The sequence below is a fragment of the Microtus oregoni genome, unplaced genomic scaffold (assembly GCF_018167655.1).
Source record: "Microtus oregoni isolate MIOR12 unplaced genomic scaffold, Mior012 000029F_ref0000214, whole genome shotgun sequence".
NCBI lineage: Eukaryota > Metazoa > Chordata > Mammalia > Rodentia > Cricetidae > Microtus > Microtus oregoni.
The window spans coordinates 15,075,205-15,093,339 of record NW_024543088.1 but is presented as its reverse complement, the minus strand read 5'-3'; the positions used below and the strand labels follow the sequence as shown (position 1 = coordinate 15,093,339).

The 18,135-nt window shown below is 45.4% G+C and overlaps 1 protein-coding gene and 1 pseudogene across 3 annotated transcripts in view; one reads left to right on the top strand and one right to left on the bottom strand.

The window, feature by feature from the left end:
• Insr (insulin receptor) overlaps positions 1-18,135 on the top strand; it is a 130,406-nt gene that overhangs the window by 10,519 nt on the left and 101,752 nt on the right. For all 3 annotated transcript variants that reach the window (XM_041678347.1, XM_041678348.1, XM_041678346.1), the window contains exon 2: positions 12,719-13,270. In XM_041678347.1, coding sequence (XP_041534281.1) covers positions 12,719-13,270 — 552 coding nt within the window. The remainder of the gene's footprint in view (positions 1-12,718; positions 13,271-18,135) is intronic.
• LOC121465203 lies at positions 6,606-6,701 on the bottom strand (annotated as a pseudogene).

Genomic DNA, 18,135 nt, shown 5'->3' with positions numbered 1-18,135 from the left:
AATAGCGTCGGGAATGAAAATAGGACACCCACTGAGCCATCTCCCCAGCCTCCAGGAGAAGTTCTGAGGGACACCCTTGGAGCCACTTGCTGGCTCTTGTTTGCTTTGAGAGGTCCTCTGGGTGCATGAGTCTGCATGCACAACAGCTGGGTGAGGAATTTGCAGAAGGATGAAGGCCTGGGCTGGAAAGGCCTGTCATCACTCTCTCACCTTATGCTTGTCCTTGTTGCTTTTCCTTTTCTCTGTTGATAATAAAAGAGGAGCCCTCCATCTGTCTGTCTCAGTCACCTGCCTCATTGCTGCCATGAGTCATTTGAGGAAAGTGACTTAAGGAAGGATAAGGGGAGTATTTTGGCTCACAGTCCATCATGGCCGGGAAGGCGTGGCAGCAGGAGCTTGAGGTAGTGGTCACACTCCATCCACAGCCAGGAAGTAGAGAGAGTCAGATGCTAGTGTTCAGCTGCTCCTTCTCATTCAGTCCAGGATCCAGCCCCTGGGATGCTGCTGCTCATATTAGCATGGGTCTTCCACCTCAGTTAACCCAGTCTAGAAACTGCTTCACAGATGTGCCTAGGCATTTCTTTCGGTGGTGATTCTAAAGCCCGTCCAATAACAGCTAAGACTAACCATCTCAGGGCTTGGGAAGATGGGTCACTGCTTAAAACACCTATGAAAGCAGGCATGAAGACCAGATAATCGGATCCCCAGAAGGCTCAGAAACTCAAGGTGCTCTCTAGTCATTCCATTCTGGGAAGGCAGAGAGAAGGCAACCATGTCATCCAGCCTGGGTTTGATTGACAGACCCTGCCTCAATGAGTAAGCTGGAAGAGGGATCAGTTTTTATTTCTGACATGAACCTTAGGCTTCCACATGTACACATAACTCCTCACACACAAACATGCGTGCACGTACATACACATGCTTACTGTATACAAATACACATGAAAATGAAAAACAAAACATAAAGTTTAACCACCATATTTTGCATCCAGGTAATATCATTTTCTTTCCTGGTCTCATGACTCATGAGTTGCTCAGAAGAGGAAATAGGGCTTGCTTATGACCACATAGCTGGGAAAAGGCAGAGCTGGGACTTGAACACAGTAATTGTTCCCTTGACCGCCATGTGAAAAGTGCTGAACTCATATAGCCTAGTGAAGAGAAGAGCTGCGAGCCTGCTTTCCTGCCGCCCGGCTCCTGGCCCTCTGGCTAGCTTATGCCCCCAAATAACAACACACAAATTGTATTCATTTAAACACTGCTTGGCCCATTAGCTCTAGCCTCTTACTGGCTAACTCTCACATCTTGACTAACCCATCTTACCAGGAAGATTCTAGCATATGTCCATCTTGGGCTGGAGCTTCATTGCGTCTGCCCTGGAGAGGAGAGGCATGGCATCTGCTTCACTTCCCTTCTTCCGAGCATTCTGTTCTGTACTCCACCCACCTATGTTCTAACCTATTAGGCCAAACAGTTTCTTTATTAATTAACCAATGAAATCAACAGATTGATATATGACACTCCCACATCAGCCTAGAGCCCAAGCTCACAAGTAGAAAGAGTTTTGGTAGTGAAAACTTTCCCAGGCAATGGCTGTTGGTAAGATAATTTGCTATGCAAGTGTGAGGACCAGAGTTCAGATCATCAACATTCGTGTAAAACAAAACAGAAGGAGAAACCAAACAAGAGGCAGTGTGCATCGGTGTCTCCAGCACTGTAAGATGGAGACCGGAGCATTGATTAACTTTCTGGGGGATACTCTTAGCATAGTAAGCTACACATCTCATTATTTACCACACACACAGGTGATGTTGGATCCCTTGTGCCTTGCTCTGATCGACATGTCTTGGAGATCTTCCTGTGTCACTGATGGGAGCTTCTTGGTATCTTTTTAGAGTATTCTATCACATCCATTTACACAGATCCGTTTTTATGTCATACCCTTCCCCACCTGCCCTGCAAGGTGTGGGGACCATCTCTAGGTAGTTGAACAAAACCTCAAATTTCTCTTTCATAACACATGGAGCATGTAGTTTGAAAGGCAATATCTATCTCTCTTTAAGTTGTATTATATTTATTTATGTAGTGTGTGTGTGTGTGTGTGTGTGTGTGTGTGTGTGTGTAAGATACACAGGCAGAGGTCAGAGGACAGCTGTAGGAGTTGGTTCCTTCCTTCCATTATGCCTGGCCTGGGGCTTGAGCTCAGGTTGTCAGATGTGGTGACAAGCTCCTGTACCCATTGAGCTATCTTGCTGGCTCAGGAGAAAGTTTTAGTACTAGAAAGAATTCAGAAGGGAACAACCAGGGCCCCAGAATAGGGGACCAGGGATGGTTCTGAAGACATCTGTGACTAAGGGACAGGGATGTGATGGTTGAAAGCAGAGACACTAAAAAATTCCAAGCATAGGACAACACTGGGAATCTGCGGGCTGAGCACTGCCTTCCTCGTACCTCCCAGTACATCTCCTCCTCTGTTCTCACCGTGGGGAGAAAGCCACAGAAGAAGACACTTCCAATATGGCTCTGGTGCTAGTTTTTCCTCCTTGTAGAGTTCTCAGGCTCCTGAAACTGGGGTCAGTTCTTTCCAGTGAAGCATTCTGTTTTGAGGGCTGGGTGAGTGGCTTAGTGGATGAGAGCTTGCCCTGAACTGGGAAGGCCCCAGTTTACATCTCCATATCCATACAAGAGCAGGGCATGGGAGAGCCTGATGGTCCTGGGAGCTCACTGGCCAGCAGCCAAGGTCACCTGAAATATTGAGCCTCAGTTTCACAGGAGTTGCTGCCGTGCAGAGCGACAGAGGACAGCATCTTCAGTGAGGCCTGCTGTGCGTGCTGGCACACGTTTTCGTCTTTGCCTCAGTCCATTTTGGCAGCCCCTATCCACAGTCTTGGGTACTTGAAACTGCCCAGATTATATTTGTCATTTTTTTTAAAATTTTATTTTATTTACTTCTGTATGTGTATGTGTTCATGTGGAAGTCAGAGGACATTGGAGGCATCACTTCTCCCTTCACCATGTGGTTCCTGGGAATGGGACTCTGCTCATCAGGCTCGGCAGCTCACCTTTACCCACTGAGCCATGGTTTTAGCCCTTAAATAAAAAAGTTTAACTAAAAAAAGTTAAATTATATATGTCAGGCCCAGAGAAACTGTTTCTCCAAATTCTGGTGGCTAGACAAAAGCCAGCGGTCCTCAGGAACTTGTGATGCTGCCTACCCGTATCAAAAGGAGCCATTTCCCTTAACCACTGGCAGAGGGGCAAATGCCTGTGGTGCCTACCAGCAAACCAAAGTGCATGCTGGCCTCCAGGCTCCTTCAGTATCACAGATACCCAGCTCTCTCACCTTCTGCAGCTCCTGAGCTTTCCACCCCACAGCAGTGCGTTCTCCTTATAACCCTGCTACTTCCCTATGCTCTCTCTTGCTCTTCTCTTTTGGTCTCTGTTTGGCTTTCTCCTTTGCCTACACTGTCATCCTCTTACACTGTCCTCTCTGTGTAGTGTGTGTGTCTGTGTGTGTGTGTGTGTCCGCTACTTTCTCTCTTCCAGACACTTCTGGCTGCTCTCTCTCTCTCTCTTACCTACAGTAAAAACCTTGCCCTCAGCTGTGCTACGGGTGGTCATGTTGTTAGTTTATACAGTGCGCTTCCTTTTGGGCACGTGGCCGTGTGTGCAGCTGCCCTGGGAGGTTGGAGGTGTTGGGCTCTCCCTTGGAGCTAGAGTTATAGCTGGCTGTGAGCCACCTAACAAGGGTGCTGGGAATCAAACTTAGATCCTCTGCAGGACCAAGCCATCTCTTCAGCTTTTTTTTTTCTTCAGTGTGCTGTGTGTAGTCTTTGTATGTGTGAGCACATGCGTGTGTGTGTGGAGGCCAAAGGTTGACATCAGGATATCTTCTCTAGAATCACTTTCCACTTTATTTTTTGACATGAGGTTAGAACTAACTGTTTCAGTTAGGTTTGACTGCCCGGTGACCCTCTGTGACATGCCTCTCTGTTTTCCCAGTGCTGGGACCACAGGCATGTGCTGCCATGCCTGACTTTTATGTGGGTATGGGCTACTCATGCCTGTGCTGTATGCGCTTTACCCACTGAGCTCTTTCCCTAGTCCTAGGTGTGCATTTATTGGCTTTTTTATTTTTGTCACTGGGTCTCCTGTAGCCCAGGCTTGTCTGTATTTCACTGTGTAGCAGGAAGCCCTGAGTGCTTGGATCCGTGCCCCTTCTGTCCCCGCTCCTGAGTGCTGGGATAACTTGCATGTACCACTGTGCCCAGTTGATGTGGTGCTTGGGGTGGCATCCTGGGATCAGGAGTGGAAGGCCATCTTTGGCTGTGTGGAAGGTTTGAGGCCAGCCTGACGGCTTTATGGCACTCTATCTCAATATCATCATCAACAGCAGAAACAATAATTTTAAGGAAAAAAAAAAGAAAACTGGGTGGGTTTGACACCATAACTGTCACCCTACCTCTGAGGAGACTGAGCTAGGAGGATTTTGAATTCAAGGCTAGCCTGGGCTACATAACAAGACCTAGTCTCAAAGACTGATTGCAAAAGAAAACATCATCAAACAACCAGGGAGTAGAGGGTAAGCAAGAGCAAGTGATGGTCAAAGGCTGGGAGAACTGTAGCTGCCAATAGGACCTTCCTACTGCCTGCCTTCTCTACCTCCTTGCGAATCACTTACAGCTTACGTAGGTTTGATTTATGTTTGTGAGTGGTTTGCCTGCATGTTTATCTGTGTACCCTGTGTGTGCCTAGTGCCTGTGGAGGTCAGAAGAGGGCGTTGGATCCTCTGGGACTGGAGTTACAGAGCTGCCACGTGGGTGCTGGGAATCACACCAAGCCCTGCCTCTGCAAGAGTAGCTAGTGTTCTTCACTGCTGAGCCTTCTCCAGGCCCTTATTAAACCGTGAAGTATCATTCCCACCCTCAGGGGCAGAGTTGGGGCTGAAGCTGCTGGAATTCCTACAAGAATTTCTGATGCTGGTTCAGACATCTTCTGGATATTTTTTCTGTTCCAACAGTAAATTGCTCTATTGTTTTCACCTCACAGGGACACATCAGGCTTTAATGAGTTAAGAGTTAGATTTACAGAGAGATTAAAGCAGCAAAGTGCTTCTTTATTGCCCCTGCAATTAGATCCTTTTAATGTTTATTTATAGTAAGGTAAGTTTGTGTGCTATATAGTTCTTCCAGCTCAAGCGCAGGCTCTGGTGGTTTTGAGTGTAGTCACAGGATTGTGCAACAGTCCTGCACTCTGTGTTTCAACGGTTTCCTGTCCTTCAAAGAATTGCTGGCCCCTTGGCCCCCTCCCTGGCTCCTGCAGCCACTCGTCCACGTCCTGATTCTCTGGAATTGGCTTCTTCTGGACACTTTATATAAATAGATCCACGGTTAGGACCCAGTTCTTCCATCAAGTGTATGATGTTTTTAAAGGTTCATTCACAGGGTAGTGCCCTTCGGAACTTTAGTCCTCTTTATTGCCGATTAATATTCCTTTTGAATGGACATGCCACATACATGAGTCCCTTAGTGGCATTTAGGTGCTATCCAGTCTTTGGCTAGTATGAAAAGTTCTGCTGTGCACATTTGCATGCAAGTTCTTTGTGTGAACATGCATTTTCTTTTCTCTTGGGTGCACAGGAGTGGGATTGTGTGATCTTTATATATGCATGTGTGTGTGTGTGTGTGTTCATGTGCACACATGTGTATGTAGAACCCAGAGGGTGCTTTTTTTCTAAACAAAAAAAGTTTTTTATATTGATTTTTATTGAGCTCTACATTTTTCTCTGCTCCCCTCCCTACCACCCCCCTTCCCCCTTCAACCCTCCCCCAAGGTCCCCATGCTCCCAATTTGATCAGGAGACCTTGTCTTTTTCTACTTTCTACTTCCCATGTAGATTAGATCTATGTATGTCTCTCTCAGGGTCCTCATTGTTGTCTAAATTCTCTGGGATTGTGGTTTGTAGGCTGGTTTTCTTTGCTTTATGTTTAAAAACCACCTATGAGTGAGTACATGTGATAATTGTCTTTCTGTGTCTGGGTTATCTCATTCAAAATAATGTTTTCTAGCTCCATCCATTTTCCTGCAAAATTCAAGATGTCATTACTTTTTTCTGCTGTGTAGTACTCCATTGTGTAAATATACCACATTTTTCTTATCCATTCTTCAGTCGAGAGGCATTTAGATTGTTTCCAGTTCTGGCTATGACAAACAAAGCTTCTATGAACATAGTTGAGCACATGTCCTTGTGGCATGATTGAGCATCCTTTGGATATATACCCCAAAGTGGTATTACTGGGTCTTAAGGAAGGTTGTTTCCTAATTTTCTGAGAAATAGCCACACTGACATCAAAAGGGGCTGTACCAGCTTGCATTCCCACCAGCAATGCAGAAGTGTTCCCCTTTTCCCACAACCTCTCCAGCATAAGTTGTCATCAGTGTTTTTGATCTTGGCCATTCTTACAGGTGTAAGATGGAATCTCAGAGTTGTTTTGATTTGTATTTCTCTGATGACTAAGGATGTTGAGCATTTCCTTAAGTGTATTTCAGCCATTTTAGAGTCCTCTGTTGAGAGTTCTCTGTTTAGGTCTGTACTCCATTTTTTTAAAAATATGGAACGCTTCATGAATTTGCGTGTCATCCTTGCGCAGGGGCCAATTTTATCTTTCCAATTTTAGTATATGTGCTGCCGAAGTGAGCACAACAAAAAAAATTTTAATTCAATATATTTTGATCATGATTTTTCCCTTCAATTTCTACCAGATCCTTCCCACCTCTGACCCCCCACTCAACTTCATGTTTTTTCTCTTTAAAAAACAGACCAAAACCAAACAAAAAATAACTTCTCCAACAAACCCCACAAAAACAGAAAAATGAAAGTCAAAATAAACAAACTAAAGACCAGTAAGACAGAAAATGCCCGAACAAAGCAAAGAGACAAAAAAAAAAAAAGTTTACAAAAATACCTTTGAGTTTGTTTTGTGTTGGCCAACTACTCCTGGGCATGAGACGTACCCTGAAGTGTGGTTAATATACCAGGGATAACTTGTTTTTCCTTTGTCAGTGGGTGCATCAATTGCTGATGACTTTTTTCCTGGTTAGAAGTGGGAGCCTGTTTCCAGTTCCCCCTCTCAGTGCTGGGACTCAGTCTGGATTGAACCTGTGTAGGCCCTGTGCATACTGCTATGGTCTCTGAGAGTTTATGTGTTCTCCTGTTCTATTGTGTTTGGAAGACACTGTTTTCTTGGAGTTGTCACTTGACTCCTACAGTCTTTTTGTGTTCTCTTCCGCTTAGCTTCCTGATTCCTGTGGGGAGGGGTGTGGCATCCCATTTAGGACTGAGTGTTCCAAGTGTCCTCAGTCTCTACACATTGTCTAGTTGCTGGTCTCTCATCTACTGCAAGAGGAAATTTCTCTGATTATGGCTGAGTAAGGCACTGAGTATGTTATAGGAGTGATTTTATTGCTGTATTCCTTTAGCAGAATTATTTATTAGGTTTTCCCTGGGACCGTGATCTATCTAGTCTCAGGTATGGATTCCATCTTATGGAGTGGGCCTTAAATCTATTCAGATAGTGGTTGGTTACTCCCAAAGCACTTGTGCCGTTATTACAGCAATATACCAGAGACCATCCTTGTGTCATTCTTCAGGTGCTGTCCACCTTGTTATTTTGAGGCAGGGTCTCATTGAACCTGGAGCTCACTGTTTAAGGTAGGCTGGCGTGCCTGTGGGCCTCCAGGATCTTCCTGTGTCTGTCTCCCCAGCACTAGAACTCTCACGTGTATGCATCTGTGCTTGCTTTTTATATGCGGGTTTTGAGGATGGAACACAGCTGTTCATGTTTGTTCAGCAAGGACTTTCCTAAGCCTTTTTCTCTTTTGCATCTGTGCAAAAGATATGTACATGCATGTTAGCATGTGTGAGTGCATGTATCTGTGCAGATGTGTGGAGAGCAGAGGCCGATATTGCATGTCTAGTTTATCAAGCCAGCTTGTTCTGGGCCTCCTCTTTATCTCCCAAGTGCTGGGATTATAGGCAGGCTGTCATACCTGTCTATCATTTTTGTGAGTGCTGGGATCAAAACTCTGCTCCTCACATTTGCAGGACGAGTGTGTTACCCCCGAGCTGTTTCCCTAGCCCTTGACTAAGTTTTTGTAACACTACTTGCTCTCTATTTAGCCCAGGAGCCCAGCCCGTGGAATGGCACTGCCCACTTTCAGGGTAGGTCTTCCTGTTTCAGTTAACCCAGTGTAGAGACTTCCTCACAACACAGGCTTGTCCCCTGTGTGCTTCTAGATCCTGTCCACTTGTCAATCAAGAGTAACATTGACACAGTATGTCTGTGGGTCTCTGCCTGTCAATATGTCCATGCTTGAAAACCATTGAGGTGTCTGTCAGGAACCTCAGATCTGCTTGGTGCGACTATGTGGAATTTGAGCTGGTGTACTGGTCTCTTCAAAGCTGTCTCTCAGCCCAGGCTTCATCACTGCAGGGGGCCTTCTGCTCTGCTCTGAGCCTGGCTGGCAAGTGTGTCAGGCAGGGTGGCAGTTTTACTCTTGCCCAGGGCTGGGGCTTCTAACTTCCTCATGAATAAGTGTGTGGTTTTTCTTTTAATAGAGTTTAATATGCTCTGTGAGGGTTATGAAGCAAGAACACCAAATCCAAGAGCTTTAGGATGTACTTCCCCAAGTCACTTTTGTGGCTTTTGTGAGTCATTCTCAGATTAGATTCCCTATCCCTTTGTGTGTGTGTGTTCATGTATATTTGCATGTGTGCATGTGTGTGTATGTGTGCATGCCTGTGTGTAGTGTGTATATACTTACACATATGTGCACATCTATGTGGAGGTCAAATGGAAAATTTGGGTGTCCCTCAGACACCCTATTTTTTTTTTTAGACAGGGTCTGCCACTGTCCTGGACCTTGGTAGCCTGGCTAGCCAGTGATCTCCAGGGAACCCCTATCTCCACCTTCCCAGTGCAGAAATTCTAAGTGCTCACTACCAAGGGATGGAATCAGGCTTACAAGGCAGCATTTCATCCACTGAGCCATCTCTTCAGCTTGGAGTCTTTCATTTTGAGACAGGGATTCATTATTTTGCTAGGCTCAAGCTATCTGTTCCTTTTATCTTAGCTGGTATGTGTATGTGTACATGCACGTTCATGCATACATGCACGTGTGTGCACATGTATGTATGTATGTATATCCCACGGTGAACATATGGAGGTTAGAGGATGTCTCTTTCTTTTTGCTATGTGAGGTCCAGGGATCGAACTCCAGTTGTCAGGTTTGGTAGAAGCACCTTTACCTGATGAGCCATCTCAGTGGCTTCAGGGTAAGAGTCTCTTTGCCTCAAAGATATTGGATGTTTTGGGATAAAATAAACAGAGGTTGTATGGGTGCAGAGGGCTCTGGTTGGTAGGGAAATGCTATCTAAGGAGTTTGATTCTGACAAATGCTAACTTGTATAGAAGGAACACAAAGAAGGGGAGACTCATAGAGGTCTTCACGGGAAGGGCAGTCAGGGAGGGCTGCTGAAGTGGGTGGCTTCTGAATGGCTCTAAGGGATCATGGCCTGGAGCTAAGCAGCGTGTGGTGGGGCCCCTGTGATTTGAGGGCTTGGGAGGTTGAGGCTGGGAGTAGCCAGCAGGAGCTGGGGAGGCTGTTTGCCTTTTCCTCAGGAGCATGGGGACAGAGGAGGAAGACAAGGAAGATGAGGAAGATTAAAATAGAAGCGGGGAGACAGCTCAGTCAATAAAGAACTCGCCTTGCAAGTACGAGGAACTGAATTAGTTCCCCAGAAGCCAAGAATCCAGGAGTGGCAGCTTATACTATAATCATAGCTGGGGTGGAAGAGACAGATGGAGTCCCGGGGCTCACTGACTCCCTAGCTTAGCCCACTCAGCAAGCTCCAGGTCAGAGAGAAACTGTCTCAAAAAGATAGTGGAAGGCATGTGAGGAAGAATGACACCTTTGTCCTTTGCTGGGAGTGAAGGTAGGGGTTGTGAGTGCATAAACAGACTCACACAGAGATGTGTTACATATTTGAGGGAAAGTACACATCAACAAAGGTGATGTGAGCTGAGCACCTATTGCATAACATTCAGTGCCTGGGCCCTTCTGACATTGGGGACAGGAAGTTTTGTAGCTATTGAGAGAGTAGCTGCTTAGCATGGTGTTCTAGTTTGTTTGCTGTTGCTTTGATAAACACACCATGACCAACAGCTACCTTCACAACCTAGTCTGTCATGAAGGGAAGTCAAGGCAGAAACTCAAGGCAGGAACCCAGAGGCAGGAACTGAAGTGGAGACCTTGGAGGAGCAGGGCTGACTGGCTTACTCTTCCTGGCTTTCTTTGTCCACCCGCCTCGGGGAGGCCCATAGTGGTCTGGCTCCTCCCATATCAATCCACAGGCTTGCCTCTAGGGCAGTCTGATGAAGGCAGTTTCTAAACTGAGGTTCTCTCTTCCCAGATGACTCAAGCTTGTGTCAAGTTGATAAAAACTAGCCAGTGCACATGGCTTAAGGGGTGGGAGAGTTTTTAGGAATATTGAGGACTGTGATTGCCAGGCGTGCAGGGCCATGGGAAGGTGTGGAGGAGGTGGGAACTTGGCAGCCCCCCACCCTTAGGAGAATCAGCACTCCCTTTGTGTTTGAGCAAAGAGATGTAGGTTGGGTTTCCTGGGAAGCTCTTGCCACACCCAGGTAAAAGGTAATTAGACCTTGATTGGCAGCCAGGAGGACAGGCCAAGGAAGCAGAGCCAGCCAGGGAGGTGGGTGAACACAAAACAAAGACATTCAGTTTTTCCTTCCCCTGTTCTGATATGAGTACATTTTCCTGTCAGTCACTTCCTGAAGAGCTTCCATGCTGAGGCTCAGGGGCCCTGGGCTGGGGTCGGCTGCCCTTTCCTCTGCACTTGATGTCTTACTCAACCCTCCTGTCAGCCGATTGCCTCATAGATAGGGTTATGATTATGTTAAGGCTTCTAACTGGGCAGCCAAAGGAATTATGTTCTTTGCCTTTTGAAAGGAATTATTTAGGCATGGTTGCTTTACAGGGAAAGCCATTCATCGGGGCTGGCTTAGGGATCTGAAATGCAGAGCCCACACTGGGTGACCACAAAGCTGGCACTGGCCCTAATTGTAGCTTTCCCATATTCTCACTGGGGAACTCTAGGCAGGGACTCTATCCCTGAACCAGACCTCCAGCCCCTCACTGGGAGATTCTAGGCAGGGGTTCTTCCCCTAAGCCACATCCCAGCCCTCATTAGGAGAGTCTAGGCAGGGGCTCTACATATGAACCATGTCCTTCAGCCTAGTCCATGTATCCCAGATTATCCTCATACTCATAATCTTCCTGCCTCAGCCTCTTGATCACTGCGGTTACAAGTTGCCACCACCCCTAGCACACTATCGTTATCTATTCATTCATTGATGGACATTTATGGCGATGGCTATTCATCAGAAAGATGTGAATATTAAGGAAGGGGAGCTCTTACATGCTGTTGGTGGGAATGTCTGCTGGTATAGTCAGTGGAGAACCAATATAGAGGCTTCTCAAAGCCTGGAACAGATCATCCTTTCCTGGGCAACTCTACAAAGTTCACGAAATCTGGATGTGGAAGAGACACACCTGCTCACATTGACCGTGGCACTGTCTCTTTTAATAGCCAGGAAGATTGGAAAGGAGTCCTGGTTTTTTCTTTCATTAAGCTTTTTGGTTGGCATACTGAAGAATGGGTTTCAAGCTATGTCATTTTGTGTGTCTATATGATTGTACCTTGCTCATCACCCCTGCCTGCCCCATTATTCTTACTTGGATCTCTGCCCACATGCATGTTTTTTTTTTACCTCAACTGCTCTCCTTTCTGCTTCTGTCATGCATGTATATAATGTATGTAACTATTTCATTCTGTATGACTGACTAATACTCCATTGTGTCTACATGCCATATTTTCTTTGTTATCTGTTATTATCATTATTTTTTAAGACAGTGTCTCAAATAGCCCAGGTTGGCCTCTTACTTGCTATGTAGCCGAAGATGACTTTCAACTCCTGAACCTCCTGTCTCCTGCCTCCTAAATGCTGGGATTATAGGTGTGCACCACCATATCCAGTATGTGCTGGGCATGGGACTAAGGGGCTTTATGCATTCTGGGAAAGTGGTCTACCAGCTGAGCCACAGTCTAGTTCTCATCTATCAATTGCTTGTTTCACAACTTGGCTATTGAGAAGATGTCTATATTACATTATGTGCCATATTTTCTTTATTATTTATCCATTTAAACTGCTTTCACATATAGCTATTGTGAGCAGAGCAGCAGTGAGCATAGATTTGCAGGAGACTCTGTGATAATGCTGACCTAGAGTGCTCTGGGATATATATCCCATGTGTGTGTGTGTGTTAGAGACCAGAAGTCTACTTTAAGTGACAACTGTTCCATAGAAGCCCTCTACTTTATTTCTTAAGTCAGGGTGTCCTACTGACCTGGAGTTCGTTGATACAAGTAGCCCAATAAGCTGTGGGAATCTGTCTATCTCTGCGTGCCCCCAGCCCTCATAGACACATGCTGCTGTACCAGCTTACTACGTGGGTCCTGGGCATGGGTGTCAGGTCTTCATGCCTGTACAGCAAACACTGCTGTCTTTCTGACTCTGGCTTCATTAGCTGTTCTAGAGTCCTTGACTCATCTACTTTGCTTCTGTTGTCTGCCCTTTAGTGTGCCCTGGCATGGACATCAGGAACAACCTGACCAGGCTGCATGAGCTGGAGAACTGCTCAGTCATCGAGGGCCATCTGCAGATCCTCTTGATGTTCAAAACTAGACCCGAAGATTTCCGAGACCTCAGTTTCCCCAAACTCATCATGATTACAGACTACCTGCTTCTTTTCCGTGTCTATGGCCTGGAGAGTTTGAAAGACCTCTTCCCCAACCTTACAGTCATCCGAGGCTCCCGCCTCTTCTTCAACTATGCCCTGGTCATCTTTGAGATGGTCCACTTGAAGGAGCTGGGGCTCTACAACCTCATGAACATCACCCGGGGCTCTGTCCGCATTGAGAAGAATAATGAGCTCTGTTACCTGGCCACCATTGACTGGTCTCGGATCTTGGATTCTGTGGAGGACAACTACATCGTGCTGAATAAAGATGACAATGAGGAGTGTGGGGATGTCTGTCCAGGCACTGCCAAGGGCAAGACCAACTGCCCTGCCACCGTCATCAATGGGCAGTTTGTGGAACGGTGCTGGACACACAGTCATTGTCAGAAAGGTATGCTGGAGGCAGCTCCGTTCTAAGCCATTCCTTCCTGGTCACTGGAAAGGTTTAGGTGATGAAGGCTGCAGAGTACAAACCCTAGAATTTCCATCAAAACAATACACTCACCCCTCGCCTCCTTATCTTTGAGGGATACACTTCACTGCCTCCTTATCTTTGAGGGATACACTTTCACTGAGGCGCATGTACATTTTTTTGTGTGTGTATTTATATATATCTATACTTTTCTATTGCTATGATAGAATACCATAACAAAAATAAACAGAGGCAGTTGGGGTATGGCTCAACATTTGAGAGCATTTTCTGCTCTTCTAGAAGACTCATGTTCAGTTTCCAGCACCATATCACTCAGAAAATCCAGCACCCCGGGCCTCTGAGAGTTGTACATGTAGTGTATGTAGATACACGCATACACACAGACACACACATACATACTGTCACTTGGTAAGAGATTAACAACCAATACTGAAATAGAATAATTATAATGGTATTCTCTAATAAAATAACAAGCATCACTTTTGCACTTAGGGGGACACCTTTAAGTAAAATAAAGATAATTTGAATATAATCATCATTGTTTTAACAACTAGTTTTATACTTGAAGTTGATTCGTATATCAGGTGTGGCAGAACAGGACATCTTGAGATTTTATTGTGCCACTCCAAAAAGTACATGATTGAAAACACGAATTGATTATTTCTGGAATCTTCCATTTGGTAGTTTACAGTTGACTATGGGTTATTGAGACTGTGGGAAGTGAAATCTCTGATAGGTGAATGAGTATACTGAACCCCACCATTGTAGTAGGCAAGCAACCACAGTTAGGTGCTAAGACATGGGTGTGGCTTGTATGTCAACAAACTTTTTTTTTTTGTTTATTTATTATGTATACAATATCCTGTCTGTATGCCTGAAGGCCAGAAGAGGGCGCCAGACCTCTTTACAGATGGTTGTGAGCCACCATGTGGTTGCTGGGAATTGAACTCAGGACCTTTGGAAGAGCAGGCAATGCTCTTAACCACTGAGCCATCTCTCCAGCCCCTGTCAACAAACTTTTATTTACAAAATAAGTAGGGGGGCAGATTTTTTGGGAGGGCTGTTTGCCACACCCCTGCTGGATAGTGAATGTTCCTATGGGCCTCTGCTTGGTTGAGTAGTAGACCATGCAAGGGTGTGTATTTGACGTAACATATTTTTCTTATCTGCTTATAGAAGTCAGTTTGCAAGAGATAGTCAGAAAAAGAAATGTGTAAAAATTCAACTTTGAAAGTAGTATTTTTTTACATCTATTTATTTTTATTTTTTTTGTGTGTGTATGTTTATGTGCGCGTATGCATGTGTGTCTGTATATGAGTATGCACTTGTATTCCATGGCCCACATGGAAGTTGGAGGACAACTTTTAGAAGTTGGTCTTCTTCGTCCACATACTTAGGTAGTCAGGCTGCTGGAGCAAATGCCTTTACCTTTGAGCTGTCTCTCCACTCCCTTCAGGATCTGTTGCCTCTATATCTTTAGCCTTCTGAGTTATAAGGCACTTAGATTATTTAATTTTTTAAAAAAAGATTTTGGCTGTTTTAGGGTTCAAGTTTTATTTTTTAAAATAATTTTTATTATATATACATGGGTGTTCTGCCTTCAAGATTGTCTGTGTATCACATGTGCGCCCTTAGACAGACGCCAGGAGAAGGTGTTGGGTCCCCTGGAATTGTAGTTCTAATGGTTGTGAGCTGCCTTGTGGGTTTGGGACCTGAACCCAGATCCTTGGCAAGAGCAGCAAGTGCTCTGAACTGCTGAGCCATTTCTCCAGCTCCATGTTTGTTTCTTTTAGCCTTGTTTTCCAGAAAGGAAATTTCTGGGTCAGAGGCTCCTGATTTGGATTGCCAAATGGCTTTCCAGAAATGTTGGACCTGTGGACTGGACTCCCAGCCTTGAATGGAGAGAACTGGCCTTTGAGAGTTGTTTAAAAACGTCTTTCAGAAAGTCCTCGGGTGGGTGCTAAGCCTATACTGTGACTGTTTATCTCTGCTTGTGTTTGATTTCAGGGCAGAGCCTCTGAAAACATGTTTATCATTCAGGATTTCTCTGCTCCCCTCTTTCCTTGTGTGAGACCCTGTGTGGGTTTGGCAGAATCTAATCTGTAATTTTCTTCTTTGAAGCTTGTTAATCTTTTTGTCAATTTCATCTGTGGCTCTTCTTGTTCAGTGGAGAAAATATTCTGAATGTTCAGAGCTACTGGAGAGTGATGGTGTTGTTGAAGACAGACTCCCAAAGCCTTGTGTATGGGAGGACTAAGCCGTACCACTGGGCAATGCTACCAGCCTCTCAAGGGGGGCTTCTAATCAGGGGCTCTGACTTGATTTTTACATGCCTTTTTCATGTCTTATACTTAAAATCGTCTCTACACATAAGATGTTCTCCGTTAAATATTTCTGTTTAACTATCACCATGTATAAAATCTTCCACTCTTGACTCTGGGGAACTCTGTGTGGATATGAGTCATTGTGGGGTACTTTGTGCCCCCTAGAGACTCATGGGGGTGGGTCTTGATGCTGTTTGTGGCAGAAATCAAGATAGATGTGATAGCAGTCATCTGTAATCCTAGTTCTGGGAAGATTGAGGCAGGAGGGTGGCAAATGTTCTCGTTACAAAGTGAAACCTTGAACCCCAGAAAAAGGAAAGAAGGAAGCAAAGAGACAAGAGGGGAAGTTGGGAGACATTCTATTCTAAAGAAGGAAAAAAAATGGAAGGAAAAGAGAGAAAGGGGGAAGAGAAAGAAGGAAAGAAAAAGTCTCTTCTTCCTGTGGCTGTTATTGTTTCTGCTTCCCTCTCCTGTACCTGGGGCATTTCTGTTCTGAGTGCTAGCTTTTATTGTGTTTTGATATCCAAGAGAGCAGTTCATTAGCTGTTTATGGCTTCAGTGACCTCATTCGCTTGTTGTAAAATTCCCTGGGAAGGATTGGTGAATGGGAGAAAAGGAATGGGTGGCTTATGGGTTAGCACACAAAGGGTAGGAGGAGGGAGGGGAGGAAGTGTTATTTATTTTTACCCCTATCCAAGCTCAAAGGAGCAATGGGACTCGTGGGTGAGGTTTTTATGGGAACTTCTGAGGAGTACTCTTGGGTAGTAGGAGTTGGGGGATGTCTTAGATAGCTTTCAATTGTTGTGATAAACTCCTTGACCAAAAGCAGCTTGGGGAGGAAAGGGTTTATTTCATTTTATAGTTTGTAGTCTGTTATCTAGGGAGGTCAGGCCAGGAACACAGGGCAGAAACCTGGAGGCAGGAGATGATGCAGAGACTATGGAAGAACACAGCTCACTGGCTGCTTTCTTATAGAACCCAGGACCACAAGCCTAGGGTTTGGCACCACCTCCAGTGAGCTGGGCCCTCCCACATCAATCATTTCCCACGGAGGCATTTTTCTTAACTAAGAGTTTGCCTTCCCAGTTCTATCTAAGTTTGTGTCAAACTGACAAGTCCTGGAAGTCACGGGGAGGAGACAGTGGAGAAGATAGATGACTGAGGGGACGAAAACATTACCTTTGGGAATATTTTGAGAATACTGGCAACTCGGGGACAAAGAGTTGTGGAGCAATGATCTAGAGGAAGGTGCGTGATAGGAATAGACAACTCGGTAGAATGCAAGACCACCTTTGGGCTTGGATTTTCTAGGGCCTTTTGAGTTTTGGGCTGGAGCTGGGTTTTGGTCTAGATGCAGTGGGGATGGGAGGTAGGTTTGTACTCATCTGTGGCCTGCATGGCTTCACAGAGCAGATCAGAGTCCCTGTGTATCTGCTGAAGTAGCCAGGTTCTTGTTTGTGTTTTGAGTGCAACGAATAGATCAATGACGTAGTTAGGAATAGAAACAAACGTTCTGAACAATGAGAGTGGAATAGTGAGTAAAGAGACTACCTAAAAGGTGTTGGACCATGAGTCACATGACTCTCTTAAGGACATTTACACAGCACCCATCTCGCCCAAGATTATGTATTATAGACTCTTCCTTTCTCATGCAAGAATACACGAATATGCTCACCTGGACACATGTACACCATCATACACATGAATATGCATGGGTGCACACATGCATGCAAGCACGTGTGCATGTGTGCCCCCCCCCACGTATCAAAAAATCCCCAAGCTCCTAGAATTCACATTTTAAAGTGCACCATTTTAAGTAGATTGACAAAACTTTGCACCATCCCTTCTGTGGTATGATTGTGACTTTGCCCAGCATTTCCATAGGGTTACACTACATTCCCGTTAGTCAGTTGATAGCCATCTTTGCTACATGGGCTGCGCTGTGCTCATTTTCAAATAACACTCATTTTACTGAGTTTCAGTTCCAAGGCTTAAATAGGCATACTAATTTTTAAAATGCTGCAAGATCCCCGGTGGCCCGCAGAGCAGCTAGTCCCAGGCAGAGATGGCTGCCGGACCCCGGAGCAGTTGCAAGATCCCCAGCAGGCTGGTCCCAGAGAGGCGGGCGGGTGTGAGCAGGCAGAGGGTAGAAGGCACATGGGCAGACACATTGTACAGAATAGAATTGGATATTTATTACTTAGAGAGGGATGGAGAGAGAGAGAGAGAGAGAGAGAGAGAGAGTGTTTGGGGGAAGAAGGAGAAGAGAAAGGAGAGAGACAGAGAAGGGCCTGAGAGACAAGAGACGCATGCGTACCAAGAGGGGACAGACAGAATCTAAGATGGTGGGAGGAGGGCAGGGGTCGCCGGGAGTGGGCATGGCTTGTCTCTTAAAGAGATGAAAACCATAACACTAATAATTTCCATATGCCAAAGAGAAGCTGCAGAGGATTTAAGTTGGTGGTTCTCAGCCATCCTAATGCTGCAACCTTTTAGTAC